The 17,879-nt window shown below is 45.6% G+C and overlaps 1 protein-coding gene across 2 annotated transcripts in view; it reads left to right on the forward strand.

The window, feature by feature from the left end:
• Positions 1–17,879, forward strand: part of LENG8 (leukocyte receptor cluster member 8) — a 130,015-nt gene that overhangs the window by 105,442 nt on the left and 6,694 nt on the right. The window contains exons 12-14 of one of the 2 annotated variants that reach the window (XM_069200799.1): positions 4,789–4,857; positions 8,963–9,092; positions 9,185–9,392. In XM_069200799.1, coding sequence (XP_069056900.1) covers positions 4,789–4,857; positions 8,963–9,092; positions 9,185–9,392 — 407 coding nt within the window. The remainder of the gene's footprint in view (positions 1–4,788; positions 4,858–8,962; positions 9,093–9,184; positions 9,393–17,879) is intronic. The other variant, XM_069200800.1, reaches the window with a different exon arrangement.

Raw genomic sequence — 17,879 nt, forward strand, 5'->3', positions numbered from 1 at the left:
TTCCTTTTCGGGAGTTTCCGCCCCTCATCCCGCCCCGCCCTTCGTATTGTTCACAAGAACACCTCCTGTTGCTAGAACAGGAGGTAGAAGTCCACCTTTTAAAGGGCGCGGTGGAGTTGGTCCCGGAGCAGAAAAGGGGTCAAGGAGTTTACTCAAGGTATTTCCTGATTCCCAAGAAGGATGGTCGTTTGAGACCAATTCTGGACCTGAGGATCTTGAATTGGTTCCTCAAGCAGGAAAAGTTCAAGATGCTGACCCTAGCACAGGTGCTTTTGGCGTTGAACATGGAAGACTGGATGGTGTCTGTCGACTTGCAGGATGCTTACTTTCATATCCCGATACTCAAGTCACACAGGAAGTATCTCCGGTTTGTGGTGGGATCGCAACACTATCAGTTTGCGGTCCTTCCGTTTGGTCTTACTTCAGCACCTCGAGTCTTCACGAAGGTGATGTCGGTGGTTGCGGCAGAGCTCAGAAGGAAGGGGATAGCAGTATTCCCTTACTTGGACGACTGGTTGATCAAAGCCAAGTCCCCGGAGCTTGTGTTGCGTCATCTGCAGTCAACAACCCAGTTGTTGTTCGACCTGGGTTTTTCGGTGAACGAGCCCAAATCTCACCTAGAGCCCTCTCAGCGCCTCCTGTTCATAGGGGCAGTACTGGATACAACATTGGGTCGGGCCTTTCCTCCGCCTCAGCGGATTCAAGATATTCAGGATTTGGTTCCAATGTTTCGAAATGGAGCGGTAGTTCCAGTCCTCAAGGTCCTTCGTCTGCTCGGTCTTTTTGCCTCCTGCATTCTGGTGGTCACGCATGCTCGCTGGCACATGAGGGCTCTTCAGTGGTGCCTCCGAAGGCAGTGGTCTCAACACAGAGGGGATCTAGAGGGTACTGTCAAGATCTCCAGAGATGCTGCTGTGGATTTGAAGTGGTGGATTGTAAGCAACAATCTTTCGCAAGGAAAGCCGTTCCAGCAGTCGCCACCAGTGGCCACAGTCATAACGGATGCTTCCACTCTAGGGTGGGGAGCTCATCTGGGGGATCTGGAGATCAAAGGTCTTTGGTCTCCAGAGGAACAGATTTTTCACATCAATCTGTTAGAATTACGGGCTGTACGTCTGGCTCTCAAGGCCTTCCTCCCTTCCCTTCGTGGTCAGTCGGTACAGGTCCTAACGGACAATACTACCACGATTTGGTACATAAACAAGCAGGGAGGAGTGGGGTCGTACCTTCTCTGCAGAGAAGCTCTTCGACTATGGTCCTGGGCAAAGGACCATCGGATTTGCTTGATAGCAAACCATCTGGCCGGAGTTTTGAACGTGCGTGCGGACCGTCTCAGTCGCCACTTCTCGGCAGACCACGAGTGGCGTCTCCATCCAGATCAAGTCCGTTTAATCTTCCAGAGGTGGGGGTTTCCTCGGGTAGATCTGTTCGCCACTCGAGAGAACGCGCATTGTCCGTTGTTCTGCAGCCTTCAGTATCCGATGCAGGAAGCGTTGGGGGACGCGTTTCAAATGACCTGGTGCGGCCAGTTGCTTTACGCGTTTCCTCCCATACCCTTGATTCCTCGAGTATTGAGGAAGATTCGCCAAGACCGGGCTCTAGTAATCTTAATAGCTCCGGATTGGCCAAGGAGGGTGTGGTACTCCGACCTTCTCCAACTCTCAATGTGCCCGCCGCTCCGTCTCCCTTTCAGGGCAGACCTCCTCTCGCAGTCGCAGGGGCAGGTTCTACACCCCAACCTCCAGAGTCTGCACCTACATGCCTGGAGATTGAACGGGGCAACCTGAGTTCCTTCTCTCTCCCGCCTGAGGTAGTGGATGTTATATTAGCGGCCAGGCGACACTCCACTAAATCTATCTACGCTAATAGGTGGTCTAAATTTGTTGCGTGGTGTGGAGAGAGGCAGATTGATCCTTTGCATGCTCATCTATCGGACGTTTTGTCTTTTGCTCTATCTCTGGCGCAGAAAGGTTGTGCAGTGGCTACCATTAAAGGTTATTTATCGGCCTTGTCAGCCTTCTTATGTCTTCCAGACCAACCATCTTTATTTAAATCCCCTATTGTTATCAGATTCTTGAAAGGTCTTCTAAATCAATATCCTCCAAAGCCATTCGTTATGCCGCAATGGGATTTGTCCTTAGTCCTGACTTTCCTTATGGGGTCCCCTTTTGAACCTTTGCATTCTTGCCCCTTGAGGTATTTGGTTTTAAAAACAGTCTTCCTGATAGCTATAACATCAGCAAGGAGAGTGAGTGAGTTGCAGGCTTTATCAGTAAAACCCCCTTATACAACTTTTTATGGGGATAAGGTGGTGTTGAGGACCAAGGCTGCTTTCCTCCCGAAGGTTGTTTCACCCTTCCATTTGGCTCAGGCAATTACTTTGTCCACGTTCTATCCTCCGCCTCATCCTTCCAAAGAGGAAGAAAGACTGCACCGTCTGGACCCAAAGAGAGCGTTGAGCTTCTTTATCGATAGAACAAAGGATTTCAGGCTGGAGGATCAGCTGTTTATTGGATACGTGGGCAAGAGGAGAGGAAAGGCAGTCCACAAGAGAACACTATCCAGGTGGGTTGTTCTTTGCATTAAAATATGTTACTCTTTGGCAAAGAAGGATCCTCCTGAGGGCATTAGAGCTCATTCCACCAGAGCTAAGTCGGCCACTTCGGCCTTGGCCAGAGGTGTTCCTGTGGTCGACATCTGCAAGGCCGCAACTTGGTCGTCCCTTCACACTTTTGCAAAACATTACTGTTTGGATTCTGAGGTTAGAAGGGACGGCCATTTTGCACGGTCAGTGCTGCAGGATTTCTTGGTTTGACCATTTAGGCACCCACCGCCGGGCGTGGTACTGCTTTGGGACTCTATTCATGAGGTGAGGAATCCACAGGTAGTTGTATCCATCAGAAGAACGAGTTACTTACCTTCGGTAACAACTTTTCTGGTGGATACATTAGCTACCTGTGGATTCCTCACGGTCCCACCCGCCTCCCCGTTGCCTTTCTGGTCTTACCAAGTAATCCTTGAGTGCGCTCCTCTTGGTCTTTGAGGGTGCAATAGATGTATATATAATATATTTATATATATATATGTATATATGTATATATCTTTATGTATATACTTGGTGTGTGTATATATTTTAAAAGAGAGAGTTTTATTTATATATATATATATATATATATATATATATATATATATATATATATATATATATATATATATATATGTACATAAAAAGATTTACAGTTATTCATACAATGTGGTGTATTTTTACAATATAATGGATGTTGCCTTGCTCTTTCATTGCATTGCCTGGTTGTTCTCATGCACGTAAAAAATGATTGGTACTGACATCCGCACGTCGTCGAGGACCTCTTATTGCCTGTATGACGTCAGACGGCGTCGCGTGGGCGACAGTGACGTCCTCGTCGACGTGCAGAGACTAGTAAGAAGATTTCCGTCGAATGCTGGCGCCATGGGAGTATTCATGAGGTGAGGAATCCACAGGTAGCTAATGTATCCACCAGAAAAGTCGTTACCGAAGGTAAGTATCTCGTTCATTGTCTATGTACAACAAATGCTTAACACTACTCCTTGGATAAGCCTACTGCTCGACCACACTACCACAAAATAGAGCATTAGTATTATCTCTTTTTACCACTATTTTACCTCTAAGGGGAACCCTTGGACTCTGTGCATGCTATTCCTTACTTTGAAATAGCACATACAGAGCCAACTTCCTACGTGGCCCAAAGGGGGGAGGGTGGTATTTGTAATGAAATAATGGATAAAACAAATGGGTGAGAGGGAGAGCTGATACTGATGGCTCCATTTGATTTGCAAGCAAATGAGGCACTAGTAGTAAAACTTGGAAAAAGTTTATCCCATCTCCAAATAGCGATAAAACCAGACAAAGTATTTTTCAAAGAATTGGGTGATGCAGTTAAAAATTATGTACTGTGGGGGGAAAAAAGCAAGGACCCTTTAGGTTATGTTGATAGTGGGAAATACCTAACTCTGAACTGAAGTATGATAGGCATGATTATACTAGATTAGATAATTTTTTGAAGAGCTGCCCTTCCAGTAGAACACTCTAGAAATCAAGAATGAGAATCTGTGAACTGTTTATTGGTGTTCATATTATTGGTGAACATTTTGAAAAAGAATATTGTTATTAAACTAATTGCCATTGGCTAAGAACCTATTTTCTCCCCTTTTAGCTTTGTCTATTAAACTGATGCTGCCTGTGGTATATAATATTCAAAGTGTTGCCTTCGGGGGGATACTCTGCCTCTTGCTAGAATCCAGAGACATGTGGAATATAGTCTGGGAGGCAGAGAGAAAAAAGGTGTCTAGTTAAGAATCTCAAATTTTGGTCACGATAAGGAAAAACAGCTTCTATGAACCCCTATTACAGAAGTTGAGGAGCTTACATTTTAAGGAGTTGCTCATAGATGCCCTTAAGCAAAGAATAATGTAATTTGACAAGGGTATCCTTATTGAAGAATTGTTAGAAATCTTTAATGATTATTCCAATGACACATTAGATTTGTGAGCTTACTGTGTTATGCTTTCATTAGGGACTAAATGGTGACCAACAAAAGTAATCCAGATAGGAGTAAATATCATCACTAATGGTGGAGCAGGATATAATTGGGGACTGCATGTTTATTAGGATAATTATACCCTTTAATGGAGGGTTTATATTGTATAATTGGTGTAGTGCCAAGGGCATTGGAGGCTATCCCATGCAAAGATTAGGGTTATTAAATCCTCTATTTTGTTTGATTGCAGGTTCAGGGTATTCGAACAGAGTTCACGGTTGAAGTGTATGAAACACATGCACGCATAGCACTTGAAAAGGTAAGTGCAGCGGATCCTTTCACCAGTAAGCTTTGGCAATGACAATGAGTTTGGATATGTTTCTGCTGCCTCTGATTGCTTTAGGGTTTCAGTAAGTCATCCATGCACCCTGCACTTATCATTGCACCCATGAATTCATTCATTCACCCATTGGCTCATACCTGCATTCACCCACTTAAACATCCACAGTAACATAAAAACTCAACATATGCATAGCGGGTGTGCCCATCTCACAGTAGTTGTAAGGAAGTGCCTCCTTGGCATGGTTACCCCCTGACTTTTTGCCTTTGCTGATGCTAAGTTATGATTTGAAAGTGTGCTGAGGCCTGCTAACCAGGCCCCAGCACCAGTGTTATTTCCCTAAAACTGTACCTTTGTTTCCACGATTGGCACGCCATGGCATCCAGGTAAGTCCCTTGTAACTGGTACAGAGGGCCCTGATGCCAGGGAAGGTCTCGAAGGGCTGCAGCATGTCTTATGCCACCCTGGGGACCCCTCACTCAGCACAGACACTGCTTGCCAGCTTGTGTGTGCTGGTGGGGAGAAAATGACTAAGTCGACATGGCACTCCCCTCACGGTGCCATGCCAACCTCACACTGCCTATAACATAGATAAGTCACCCCTCTAGCAGGCCTTACAGCCCTAAGGCAGGGTGCACGATACCATAGGTGTTGGCATAGGTGCATGAGCACTATGCCCCTACAGTGTCTAAGCAAAACCTTAGACATTGTAAGTGCAGGGTAGCCATAAGAGTATATGGTCTGGGAGTCTGTCATACACGAACTCCACAGCACCAAAATGGCTGAACTGAAAACTGGGAAGTTTTGGTATCAAACTTCAGCACAATAAATGCACACTGATGCCAGCGTACATTTTATTGTGAAACACACCCCAGAGGGCATCTTAGAGGTGCCCCCTGAAAACATACTAGACTTCTAGTGCGGGCTGACTAGTTTTGCCAGCCTGCCTCACACCAGACATGTTGCTGGCCACATGTTGCTGGCCACTCTGTGGCTAGTAACAAAGCCTGTACTGGGTGGAGGTAAACTGCAACAGCGACGCGTCCCCCAGGGTCCAGCGACCTCTGAAGCCTCAGAGGACTACCCTGCATCTAAAAGGACCAAGAACTCCCGAGGACAGCGGCTCTGCTCCAAAGAAGATACAACTTTGCAACAAAGAAACGCTGGAAGCGTGAGACTTTCCACTCTGCACCCGACGCCCCCAGCTCGACCTGCGGAGAAACAACACTACAGGGAGAACTCCCCGGCGACTGCGACCCTGTGAGTAGCCAGAGTTGAGAGACGCCTGCAGAGGGGAATCCAGAGGCTCCCCCTGACCGCGACTGCCTGCTTCCAAGAACCCGACGCCTGGTAAAAACAGTGCACCCGCAGCCCCCAGGACCTGAAGGATCCGACCTCCAGTGCAGGAGCGACCCCCAGGTGACCCCCTCCCTTACCCAGGTGGTGGCTACCCCGAGGAGCCCCCCCCCCCCCCCCCCCCTTAAAGGACTGCACGTTTCCCGCCGGAAGCGTGAGACTTTCCACTCTGCACCCGACGCCCCCAGCTCGACCTGCGGAGAAACAACACTACAGGGAGGACTCCCCGGGGACTGCGACCCTGTGAGTAGCCAGAGTTGAGGCCCCCCCCCCCCCCCCCCAGCGACGCCTGCAGAGGGAATCCAGAGGCTCCCCCTGACCACGACTGCCTGCTTCCAAGAACCCGACGCCTAGTAAAAACACTGCACCCGCAGCCCCCAGGACCTGAAGGATCTGACCTCCAGTGCAGAAGCGACCCCCAGGTGACCCCCTCCCTTACCCAGGTGGTGGCTACCCCGAGGAGCCCCCCTCCCCCCCTTAAAGGACTGCACGTTTCCCGCCGGAAGCGTGCGACTTTCCATTCTGCACCCGATGCCCCCAGCTCGACCTGCGGAGAAACAACACTACAGGGAGGACTCCCCGGGGACTGCGACCCTGTGAGTAGCCAGAATTGACACCCCCCAGCGACGCCTGCAGAGGGAATCCAGACGCTCCCCCTCACTGTGACTGCCTGCTTCCAAGAACCCGACGCCTGGTAAAAACACTGCACCCGCAGTCCCCAGGACCTGAAGGATGCGACCCCCAGGTGACCCTCTCCCTTGCCCAGGTGGTGGCTACCCCGAGGAGCGTGGGGGGTAACTACAACAGGGAGCCAGTTCCTTCCAGATGAAAAAAAGAGCCCTTTTACTCATGTGAATACAGAGTCATGCACACTTGAAGAAAATATGTTATTAGAGTAGTATGCTCAAATAGAGCTAGGAGTACCTTTTAATCAAGAAACTGAGAATGTCTCACCCATATGCTCCATTTGGCACGTATCTAACTAAGTCTAATATAGGTCAAAATAATGCAATGAATGAAATCCAAGGCAGAATAATATCTGAGATCATACATCAAATCATATGTTGCATTGTTTTTCATTTATAAATTCTGATCCTACAGACTTTGTGTATTGTCCCAAAGGTGCTGCTATCCTCTTCCTGTCTACCAAGAATTAGTGGTTTTGCCAGTACCATTTACCATGCCAACACGAGATCCTGTCTAATGTCGTTACATGACAGGACTATGTAAGAGCTTGATAACACTTCTTGCTTGCAAATGGTAAACTAACAATCAGAACACAGACGCATGCTGGCATGTATACAAAAGTCAGCACTTCTGTCCAGAAAGTCATGAATGTTTCCCACCCTCCCTTCCTCCTCATTTCACACATGGTTATGGACATATGTATTCACTGTCCAAGCTTCAACTACTCACCACTACGTATGCTATTTGTTTTTGCATCCTTGAGCAACCCCTGGCTATCAAACTGATTAGGGGGTGAAACATGTCAGCTGCCTTTTGCACTTGCAATTTTGTGAAACTACCTGCACTGATGGACTTTTGGAACAATGAATTGACAGTAAAAAAAAAAATCATTTGTTTAAATCCTATGGACAGCCTCACTTATTCACTGTTTAGACGTTAGTGATCTAGAGGTACAGTAGGTCTAAGCCTTGACAAGTGGTTTACCCACCCTCTTTTCTCTGCAAAATATGGCAATTTCACAATAGGGAGGGAGTGCCGGACCTTGGAGTGTATTGAGAGTGCATTTTGACAGCAATGCTCAAAGAATATCACCTATGAACTGGGGCGCCACATCAACTTCCTCGTGGTGCAGGCCACGTGTTGAGTTCTCAAGGCCTTCTTTCAGGTAATTCTCATGAAAACAGACCAGCACACTTTTCTGTTGTCTGTACTAGTGCAGAAGATCTCGCACTGGACATAAACCACCGCTTACACTTTCTGGCGGAGCACTGGACAGGAGTGGAAAACAACTTTGTGGACCTGCTCAGCAGGGCGCATTAATAAGTCTGCGAGTGAGAACTACACTCTTCATATACAGCTGGGGCACCCCACAAATATACCTGTTCACATATTCTAAAAACGCAAAGTACCCAAACTTCGCCTGTAGGTACCCACTGTCCACAGACACTGTGGATAAATTGGTCTCTTTCCTCTCCCACTACTTGCGTGGCAAGGAAGATGAGGCAAATATTCCTCTCACTCATCTTGGTGGTCACCACTGGGCCATTCAGCCTTTGATCTCTATGCTCCACAACTTCAGTCACTCGTACGCCAAACAGCTCAACCTAGCAATCTGGCACCTGAGGCCTTAGAGTCTGGCTATCTTGATCTCTCACAGTAATGTATGACTATCCTACACAAAGCATGTAGGCCTGCTATGCTACAGTAAGGTTAGGAGGTGGCAGAGGATATGAACTTTGTGTCATTTGGTTGTCCTGCATACTAACTAAAGTGCCCAGCCAGTGCTATCACGTAGCTATTGTTACTAATGAGCAGCGTACCTGGATATCACCTATATGTCTGTAGGGGGTGATCTGTTGGCTATGCAAATGCTTGTAGTGATGTTTCGCACCTGGACTTGGGTCCTTGATAGAAGCCAATTCCTCCATGAGCAGGCCTGTGTGTGTAATTGAGCTCCTGTTTAATATGAAACAAATACTGTCTGCTTAAATTGTATATTAGGATAATTGGTTGTCATCCAACTGTAACTTTCTCCCTACAGGGAGATCACGAAGAATTCAACCAGTGCCAAGCACAGCTTAAGTCTTTATATTCTGAGAACCTTGCTGGCAATGTTGGAGAGTTCACTGCCTACCGGATTCTTTATTATATCTTCACCAAAAATTCTGGGGGTAAGGCAAGAGCAGAATTCTTCATGCATTTCATGTGGATGGGATGTGTGGATGGCATTATTATATTATGTTTTCTGTTTTGTTTCCCACAGATATTACAACGGAGCTGGCGTATCTCACAAAGGCTTTGAAGGCGGAGCCCTGCGTAGCTCACTCTCTGGCCCTGCGAAATGCATGGGCCCTTTCAAACTACCATCGCTTTTTCCGCCTTTACCGCACAGCTCCTCGCATGTCTGCCTACCTCATCGACAAGTTCGTCGATAGGGAGAGGAAGATTGCCCTCAAGGCCATGATTAAAACGTATGTGGAGGCAGAGCTACCGTTTAACCAACTTGCGCCTTCTTTTTACAGCACTTCTCGGTACCAAACGGAAACTAAAGATTTACTTTGGTCTGCAACGCCTTTCCGTCAGCAGACCGACCTTCCTTGGGGCCAGTTGCTTGTACACAAACTTGCTAGATCAGTTTGAGACACGGTCTTGACCCATGCATCTCCTGTCAAATGTGTTATCTCTGGGTGGAAATCACACATTCGCAAGTTATCATTGCCTTATGTGCATGCATAGACAGGTTGTCCCCTTATAGTAGTATGTACAAAGCTGCTTCTCTAGCGTGTGTAGATTAACATGCAGAAATGTAATTTTTGGAGGTACACTAGTGGACTAATGTTACAGGTAAGTTTTCTTTTTTTCTTTGATTTTTCAGCACAATTTTTGAAATTTAAAGGAAACCTAAACTGTTTCATATTGTAAATGCGTTTGAATGCAATAATGTCCTGTACCGTTGACCTATTTTTTGTTGACCGCAGAAAACTTTTCAGGTGGCTAGAAGTAATTTATTTTTGCCAATACAGATAGAGTATGTCACAGCTTTTTAAACGGTAAATCATCCCACTATTCCAAACGTGTATTTAGTGGTATTATGTGGCTTGTACCTTAACTCGTCCCATGGAACACAAGTTTACGCTGCCTGTGCTCCCTTCTCCACTATTCACCTCCTCTTTGTAACCCCCTATTTCGCAGTTAGCACTGTTGCATGCTCTTTTATTTTGTGCTCCTTTGTTTTAGTGCTGTTTTTCACTTTGGCGTTTTGAGTCTACCACAAATTCAAATCTTGCATTGTGACTTGATGTCATTTCCTCCTCGTATCTTATCTGGACATAGGTAGAAAACGTATGTCATTTACCATCTTAAATATTCTTTTTGCCCGATAATGCCTTTCACTCAGAATCCAGTTTGATGGGAAGCTTTGGCAACATAATTTACCTATTTGCATACATGTGAGAGTGGGTCCAGTAGTATATGTGTAAACCAGCTAGGTGGGTGCTCTACCTTCACTGCCGTTTTTTTAACACCCACAAGTTAAACTTACAAAATGTATATTTCAGCGAGAAGGATTGTTTGACCTATATCCTGTATGTCCAAGTGTTTCCTCCCAAAACCAAAGTAGAGTCCCTCTATCCGAAGGTTGCGAGATACAGCGGGGAGATACTTGCAGTTACTCAGTCTTGTGTATTCTCCTCTTAGTAAAGATAGAAACAAATGAACTGTGAGTAACTGTCTCTACGGTAGATTGTCCCTTTCTTACTCTTAGTTCCATCATTTGAAAAATGAACATTCGGACAAATCTGGTCTTTCATGTGTATTTTTTCCCAAAATGTTGAACTATCGAGGGTCTCCTAACTGATTGGTTATTGGGATTTTGTAACAATGGTTCCCAGTGACTATCTTGTGGGCATTTACTTTTCAAAATCTGGGTTTGACGCTTGCTTAACCGTGGGAAGTTTTAACGAAGAAAGTGGTGGCCAAGCTGTGCCTTTCCTTGTCCTTTTTTCTTGTAGTCTCATTAAGAACTTTCGTTATACATTACTTACCTGGTATTCAGTTTTTCATTTGATTTTTTTTGGCCTATTCCTTTATCTTCCTGTTAATTTCCATCATTGGCAGCTTCTTATCGATTGGTAATGGGGGGCAAGTAAGAATCAAGGATCTCGTTCGTTCCCAGTCGCAATAGCTGAATCATTGTGAGAAACAAAAGTTAAATGTGAAAGAGTTTCTATTCATTGTAAACTCGTACATTTGTAGTGGAGAGAGGGAGTTTGTGTGTGAGACTTAAGTGCTCAGATGGTACGGACTGCACAGGTGAGCAACTTATTCCTGATTATCAAAAATAGGTAGGACTAATGTTCCTTAAAATGGTGTGCACTTGGACAGTTTAAATTTACATGTGACCTCTGTCCTACTTCGACACATACTAATGTGGCCGTCTTGGTAGAACTAACCAAGTTTTGAGTAGGAGGCTGCTGCTTTAGTGGGCCTGCTGCAATAGGTGTAGATTGTAGCCTGCTGCAGTGTGTGTGGAGAGCATCCCTTTGGTACCGAAAAGTCACTTCAGTTTAGTAACTTCGCTTTTACCGGTAAGTAAAACTGGTTTCCTCAATGGATGAAGATGAGACAGTATATTTATGGTAGATGCTTTTGTTGGTGTTTTCTTTAAGACTGAGTTTGAGCCTGCTTCAACGTTCTGTTTATTTACCCAGCTCTTTGTGAGGGCTTTTTTTGTGAGCTGAAGGGTCTGTCTGAGTGTTGAAACGCTGTTTCTGGACCCTTCATTCTTCCATATTGGTAGCACTGTACCCATAATAAAATATATTTAGATTTTGTTATTCATGAATGTTAAGTCCCCTTGAAAGACTGTTAGAGAGCAATTGCTATAGCACTGAAGGGCACAGAAACCCTACCTAGTAAAAGCATGGCAATCTCTCTCTTGCAATGGCTTTGCCGTATCCTTGCGATCAAGCTCCAGTCAATTGAGTTACAGGTGAGTAATCATTGCTATTCATAAACAGACACCATCTATGTGCAAGATTATTCCCGGATCCTACATGTAGGCAGAGATATTGGGTATTAATGAATTAATTTAATTACGGATAACATTCTTGGTGATTTTGCACAGAACTACAAGGTCCCTGAAACTGTTATTTCTAATTCTAGGATTTCCTGTCTGACCCATTAGGGAACGCAACCTGAAATTGTACAAGCTCCAGTCGGAGTGTCTTGGCAAAAGACAAGTCTTCTCCACTCAAAGTATCTCACCTTATTGTTTTCCTCTGGTGTCTTTGTGTGTAGTAAGCCTGATGCTTTCCTTGCTTCAAACTCCCCTATATTATTTGGTCTTCCTGCTTTTCCTTGCTCGCTACTTAAGCTGAAATGACATGGCTTGTGCCATATCTTATTTCAGGCATGACACCATGCAGACACGGCTCTCATTCCATACTTCGAGAAAAGTCTTCTAGAAAAAAACAATACAAAAATGGGCTGTGCTTACTTTATTGGCCCTAGAACTTGAAGTGCTTCTAGTTTATTTGTTACAAAATTAAGTGACGTTTTCAACTGAAATGCAGTTTACACCTTAGTGAATGCTGTAGTTTGCAAACCTCAGATCATAGGTAGAAGTTATTGGCTCCTCGCCTCAGAGGGCAAGTTAACTGTTTACATAAATCCCAAATGCCACTTTGTGGGTAAGAACTATCCATAATTTTAATATTTTACTTGAATCAAAACCTTTTTTAAAGGAATGATTGACTGTTCCCTTTCGAATGCTTTAGTCCCTATAAAGAAACAACCAAAGCCTCTATAGCTAGATGGATAGTCACCTGTAGTCTGCGAGTTACTCTTCTGGGTATTTCTCCTTTAGTAGGGATTCATGCCCAAAGTACTTAAATTGCATTCCTAAGGCATGTTCTCGCCGTGACTTATACCCAGTTGGGAGCAAGCCGTTGTGAAGAATATTTTTGGCTGTGCTATTCCCAAGTTGTAGTTTTTTTTGTAATTTCTATGCGACTCCTACTTGGCGATCTTCCCATGCAATGGAGTAAAAGGACAGGGCATGTGCTGCACCACTTTCAGTCTTGCAGCCCACTCATTGTGGGCTCAGTAAAGTCCATGTTAGTGCTGTATCCAAGGGAGTCTAGTCCCATGCGTAGTCCTGAAGGCCTTTTTTTTTTTTTTTTTCGTTGGTGCAAATTTCTACAATTTGTGCTAAAAATGTATTGCTTTTGGAGAAAATCCAGTATTGTGAACAAAGTATTAAATCTTGTGGTAGTGTGGAACGTCTGCCAAAAGTAGCAGTTGTGCATCTGTGGCAAGAGCAGGTCCTTCATATATGAAGACAGAATAATTTATAATACAGTGCCAAAGGTTACAATTAAGACTTATGACAGTCTTTGCGTATGTCACTGCCTTAAGCTGTTACTTCCTTTAGTTGTGTCTTGTGTTTTATAGACCAGACACATTTTGAATTGCAGTCAGTTGTTTTGGATGTTTTACGATTCAGGTGTAACTTGACAATCGAGTATTTGTCCTGCGGTACACTGCGTGTAGTTTTGGGTATGATTTGTTATTCTGTGGGATGTTATTTATCTTGCTTTGTGGTAGACTGTTTTATATACTGTGGTGCTTTTTTGTGAGTTTTTGTTTTAGGTGGTCTGTCGGTTTTATTTGTGCTTTAGAAGTATTTTCATTGTCTTTTTATTTTTAATTTTTTTTGTTGAAGAGCTGTTCGTTTGGGTTGCTTAATAGTACTGCCATAAATTAATTTGATTTCAAACTAGTTTGCACCTAGTAACTAATTCTGTGAAAGACTGGTTTGTTGCCAAGTCTTAAAGTTAACTTTTCAGACATCCGTGTGTCCGCTAGATTTCATTAATCTAAAAATAGTTTCTTACTTCTGGAATCCCAGTGGTTCTGGATCATCTTCAGGAGTCAGCCACATATAAGGGTTGCTGCCAACGGAGACCCAGAGTCAAGGGGGAGAATAAAAATGTCCTTGCTCCTTCCCTTAATGAGGTTAGTTATCACACCTGAGATTCCTCTCAGATTCAAACCTTCAGAATAATTCTTTGAAGAAAACTCAGTGTTCGATGGCATCTGTCGCTGTAGATACGCATGTTCTGCAATAGCTCGCCATCTGGTGTTGGGCCGGAGTGTTACAAGTTGTTTTTCTTCGAAGAAGTCTTTCGAGTCACAGGACCGAGTGACTCCTCCTTTTGTCTCCATTGCGCATGGGCGTCGACTCCATCTTCGATTGTTTTTTTTCCGCCATCGGGTTCGGACGTGTTCCTGTCGCTCCGAGTTTCGGAACGGAAGATTAGCTAATTTCGGAAGATTTTCGTTGGTATTGTTGCGTTCGGGATCGGCGTACTTAGATTCCACACCGCATCGAAGATCGAAGAGCTCCGGTGCCCTTCGGGGTAGTTTTTCGATCCTCCGTCGGGGCCTGGTCGGCCCGACCGCGTGCTGAAGAACGCCGATGGAACGGACCCCGTTCCGTTTCTGCCCCAAATGCCACAATAAATACCCCTACACAGACCAACACTTGGTCTGCAACCTGTGCCTGTCACCTGAGCACAGCGAAGACACCTGCGAGGCCTGTCGTGCGTTCCGGTCCCAAAAAACACTCCGAGACCGTCGAGCCAGAAGACTGCAGATGGCGTCCGCACCGACAGCCCAACGGGAGTTCGAGGAACAGGAAGAGGAAGGTACCTTCTCGATCCAAGACTCAGACTCCGAAGGATTCGACGATACACAAACCGTGAGTAAGACGTCGAAATCCACTCAGAGGAACATTTACAAGGCCCAGGGGACGCCACTGCCACCAGGCCATGGCTCGACCCATAAATTCGGTGACCGACCGTCGGCACCGAAAAAGGCCCAAACAGTGCCGAGATCGTCCGACTCCGGTCGAGACACCGGCACGCAGCCTTCTCGGGACCGAGAAAGTGCTGGAGACAAGCCTCGACACCGAGATGCCGGTGTGGACACGGCTCGACGTCGAGACAGCGGCACCGAAACAGATCGACGCCGAGAGGTTTCGGCCCCGAAAAAGAAAAAAGTCACCTCGGAGCCGAAAAAACACGCAGACAGGGTTTCGATGCCGAAACAAACTGCAAGCGACCCAGCTTCAGGCTCTTATACAGAAGAGCACTCGCTAACCTCCCAAATGCAAAAGCATAGGTTTGAGGAACAGCTACAAGCAACTGATGTGGACCATACGCAAAAGCGTATATTCATACAGCAGGGGACAGGAAAAATAAGCACCCTTCCCCCCATTAGGAGAAAGAGAAGGTTGGAGTTCCAAACGGAACAGACACCACAACCAAAAGTGGTGAAAAGAGTTACCCCACCACCCTCTCCTCCGCCCGTGATTAACGTCTCACCAGCACAAACTCCATCACACTCCCCAGCTCACACCACCATGAGCCAGGGTGACCAAGATCAGGACGCATGGGACCTATACGACGCCCCAGTGTCAGATAACAGTCCGGAGGCATACCCTACAAAGCCATCTCCACCAGAAGACAGCACCGCGTATTCTCAAGCGGTGGCTAGAGCAGCACAATTTCACAACGTAAGCCTCCACTCAGAACAGGTCGAGGATGATTTCTTATTCAACACACTCTCCTCCACCCACAGCTCATACCAAAGCCTGCCTATGCTCCCTGGTATGCTCCGGCACGCAAAAGACATCTTTAAGGAGCCGGTCAAAAGTAGGGCAATCACACCAAGGGTGGAAAAAAAGTATAAGGCGCCTCCTACAGACCCGGCTTTCATCACTACACAGCTGCCACCAGACTCTGTCGTTGTAGGAGCAGCTAGGAAAAGGGCCAACTCTCACACATCTGGAGATGCACCACCCCCAGATAAAGAAAGCCGCAAGTTCGATGCAGCTGGTAAAAGAGTCGCAGCACAAGCTGCAAACCAGTGGCGCATCGCGAACTCCCAGGCACTACTTGTGCGCTATGACAGAGCCCACTGGGACGAGATGCAACATCTCATTGAACATCTGCCCAAGGACTTACAAAATAGGGCAAAACAAGTGGTTGAGGAGGGACAGACCATCTCCAACAACCAGATACGCTCCTCCATGGACGCTGCAGATACAGCTGCACGGACAATTAATACATCTGTAACTATCAGAAGGCATGCATGGCTCCGAACGTCTGGATTTAAACCAGAGATTCAACAAGCAGTTCTCAATATGCCTTTTAATGAAAAAGAACTGTTCGGTCCAGAAGTGGACACAGCGATTGAGAAACTCAAAAAAGATACGGACACTGCCAAAGCCATGGGCGCACTCTACTCCCCGCAGAGCAGAGGGAATTACAGCACATTCCGTAAAACGCCCTTTCGAGGGGGGTTTCGGGGTCAAAGCACACAAGCCAGCACCTCACAAGCCACACCGTCCAGTTACCAGGGACAGTCTAGAGGAGGTTTTCGGGGACAATATAGAGGAGGGCAATTCCCTAGAAATAGAGGAAGATTTCAAAGCCCCAAAACCACTACTACTAAACAGTGACTCACATGTCACTCACCCCCTCCACACAACACCAGTGGGGGGAAGAATAGGTCATTATTACAAAGCATGGGAGGAAATCACTACAGACACTTGGGTTCTAGCAATTATCCAACATGGTTATTGCATAGAATTTCTACAATTCCCTCCAAACATACCACCAAGAGCACAAAATTTAACAACACACCATTCCAATCTCCTGGAGATAGAAGTGCAGGCACTATTGCAAAAGAATGCAATCGAATTAGTGCCAAACACACAAATAAACACAGGAGTTTACTCACTGTACTTTCTGATACCAAAGAAGGACAAAACACTGAGACCAATCCTAGACCTCAGAGTAGTGAACACTTTCATCAAATCAGACCACTTCCACATGGTCACACTACAAGAAGTATTGCCATTGCTAAAACTACACGACTACATGGCAACTTTAGACCTCAAGGATGCTTATTTCCATATACCAATACACCCATCGCACAGGAAATACCTAAGGTTTGTATTCAAAGGAATACATTACCAATTCAAGGTACTGCCTTTCGGATTAACAACCGCACCAAGAGTCTTTACCAAATGTCTAGCGGTAGTCGCTGCACACATAAGAAGGCAGCAAATACATGTGTTCCCATATTTGGACGACTGGCTAATCAAGGCCCATTCGTTCATACAGTGCTCAAATCACACAAATCAGATCATACAAACCCTCTTCAAACTCGGGTTCACCGTCAACTTTACAAAATCCAACATTCTGCCGCGCAAGGTACAACAATACCTAGGAGCCATAATAGACACATCAAAAGGAGTGGCCACTCCAAGTCCACAAAGAATTCTAAATTTCGACACCATCATACAACGCATGTATCCAACACAAAAGATACAAGCAAAGATGGTATTACAACTCCTAGGCATGATGTCTTCATGCATAGCCATTGTCCCAAACGCAAGACTGCACATGAGGCCCTTACAACAATGCCTAGCATCACAGTGGTCTCAAGCACAGGGTCACCTTCTAGATCTGGTGTTAATAGACCGCCAAACTTACCTCTCGCTTCTGTGGTGGAACAACATAAATTTAAACAAGGGGCGGCCTTTCCAAGACCCAGTGCCACAATACGTAATAACAACAGATGCTTCCATGACAGGGTGGGGAGCACACCTCGATCAACACAGCATACAAGGACAATGGAACGTACATCAAACAAAACTGCATATCAATCACCTAGAACTTCTAGCAGTTTTTCAAGCACTAAAAGCTTTCCAACCAATAATAGTTCACAAATACATTCTCGTCAAAACAGACAACATGACAACAATGTATTATCTAAACAAGCAGGGGGGGGACGCACTCCACGCAGTTAAGCCTGCTAGCACAAAAGATTTGGCATTGGGCAATTCACAACCAAATTCGCCTAATAGCACAGTTTATACCAGGGAT

This window comes from Pleurodeles waltl, chromosome 7 (assembly GCF_031143425.1).
Source record: "Pleurodeles waltl isolate 20211129_DDA chromosome 7, aPleWal1.hap1.20221129, whole genome shotgun sequence".
Lineage (NCBI taxonomy): Eukaryota > Metazoa > Chordata > Amphibia > Caudata > Salamandridae > Pleurodeles > Pleurodeles waltl.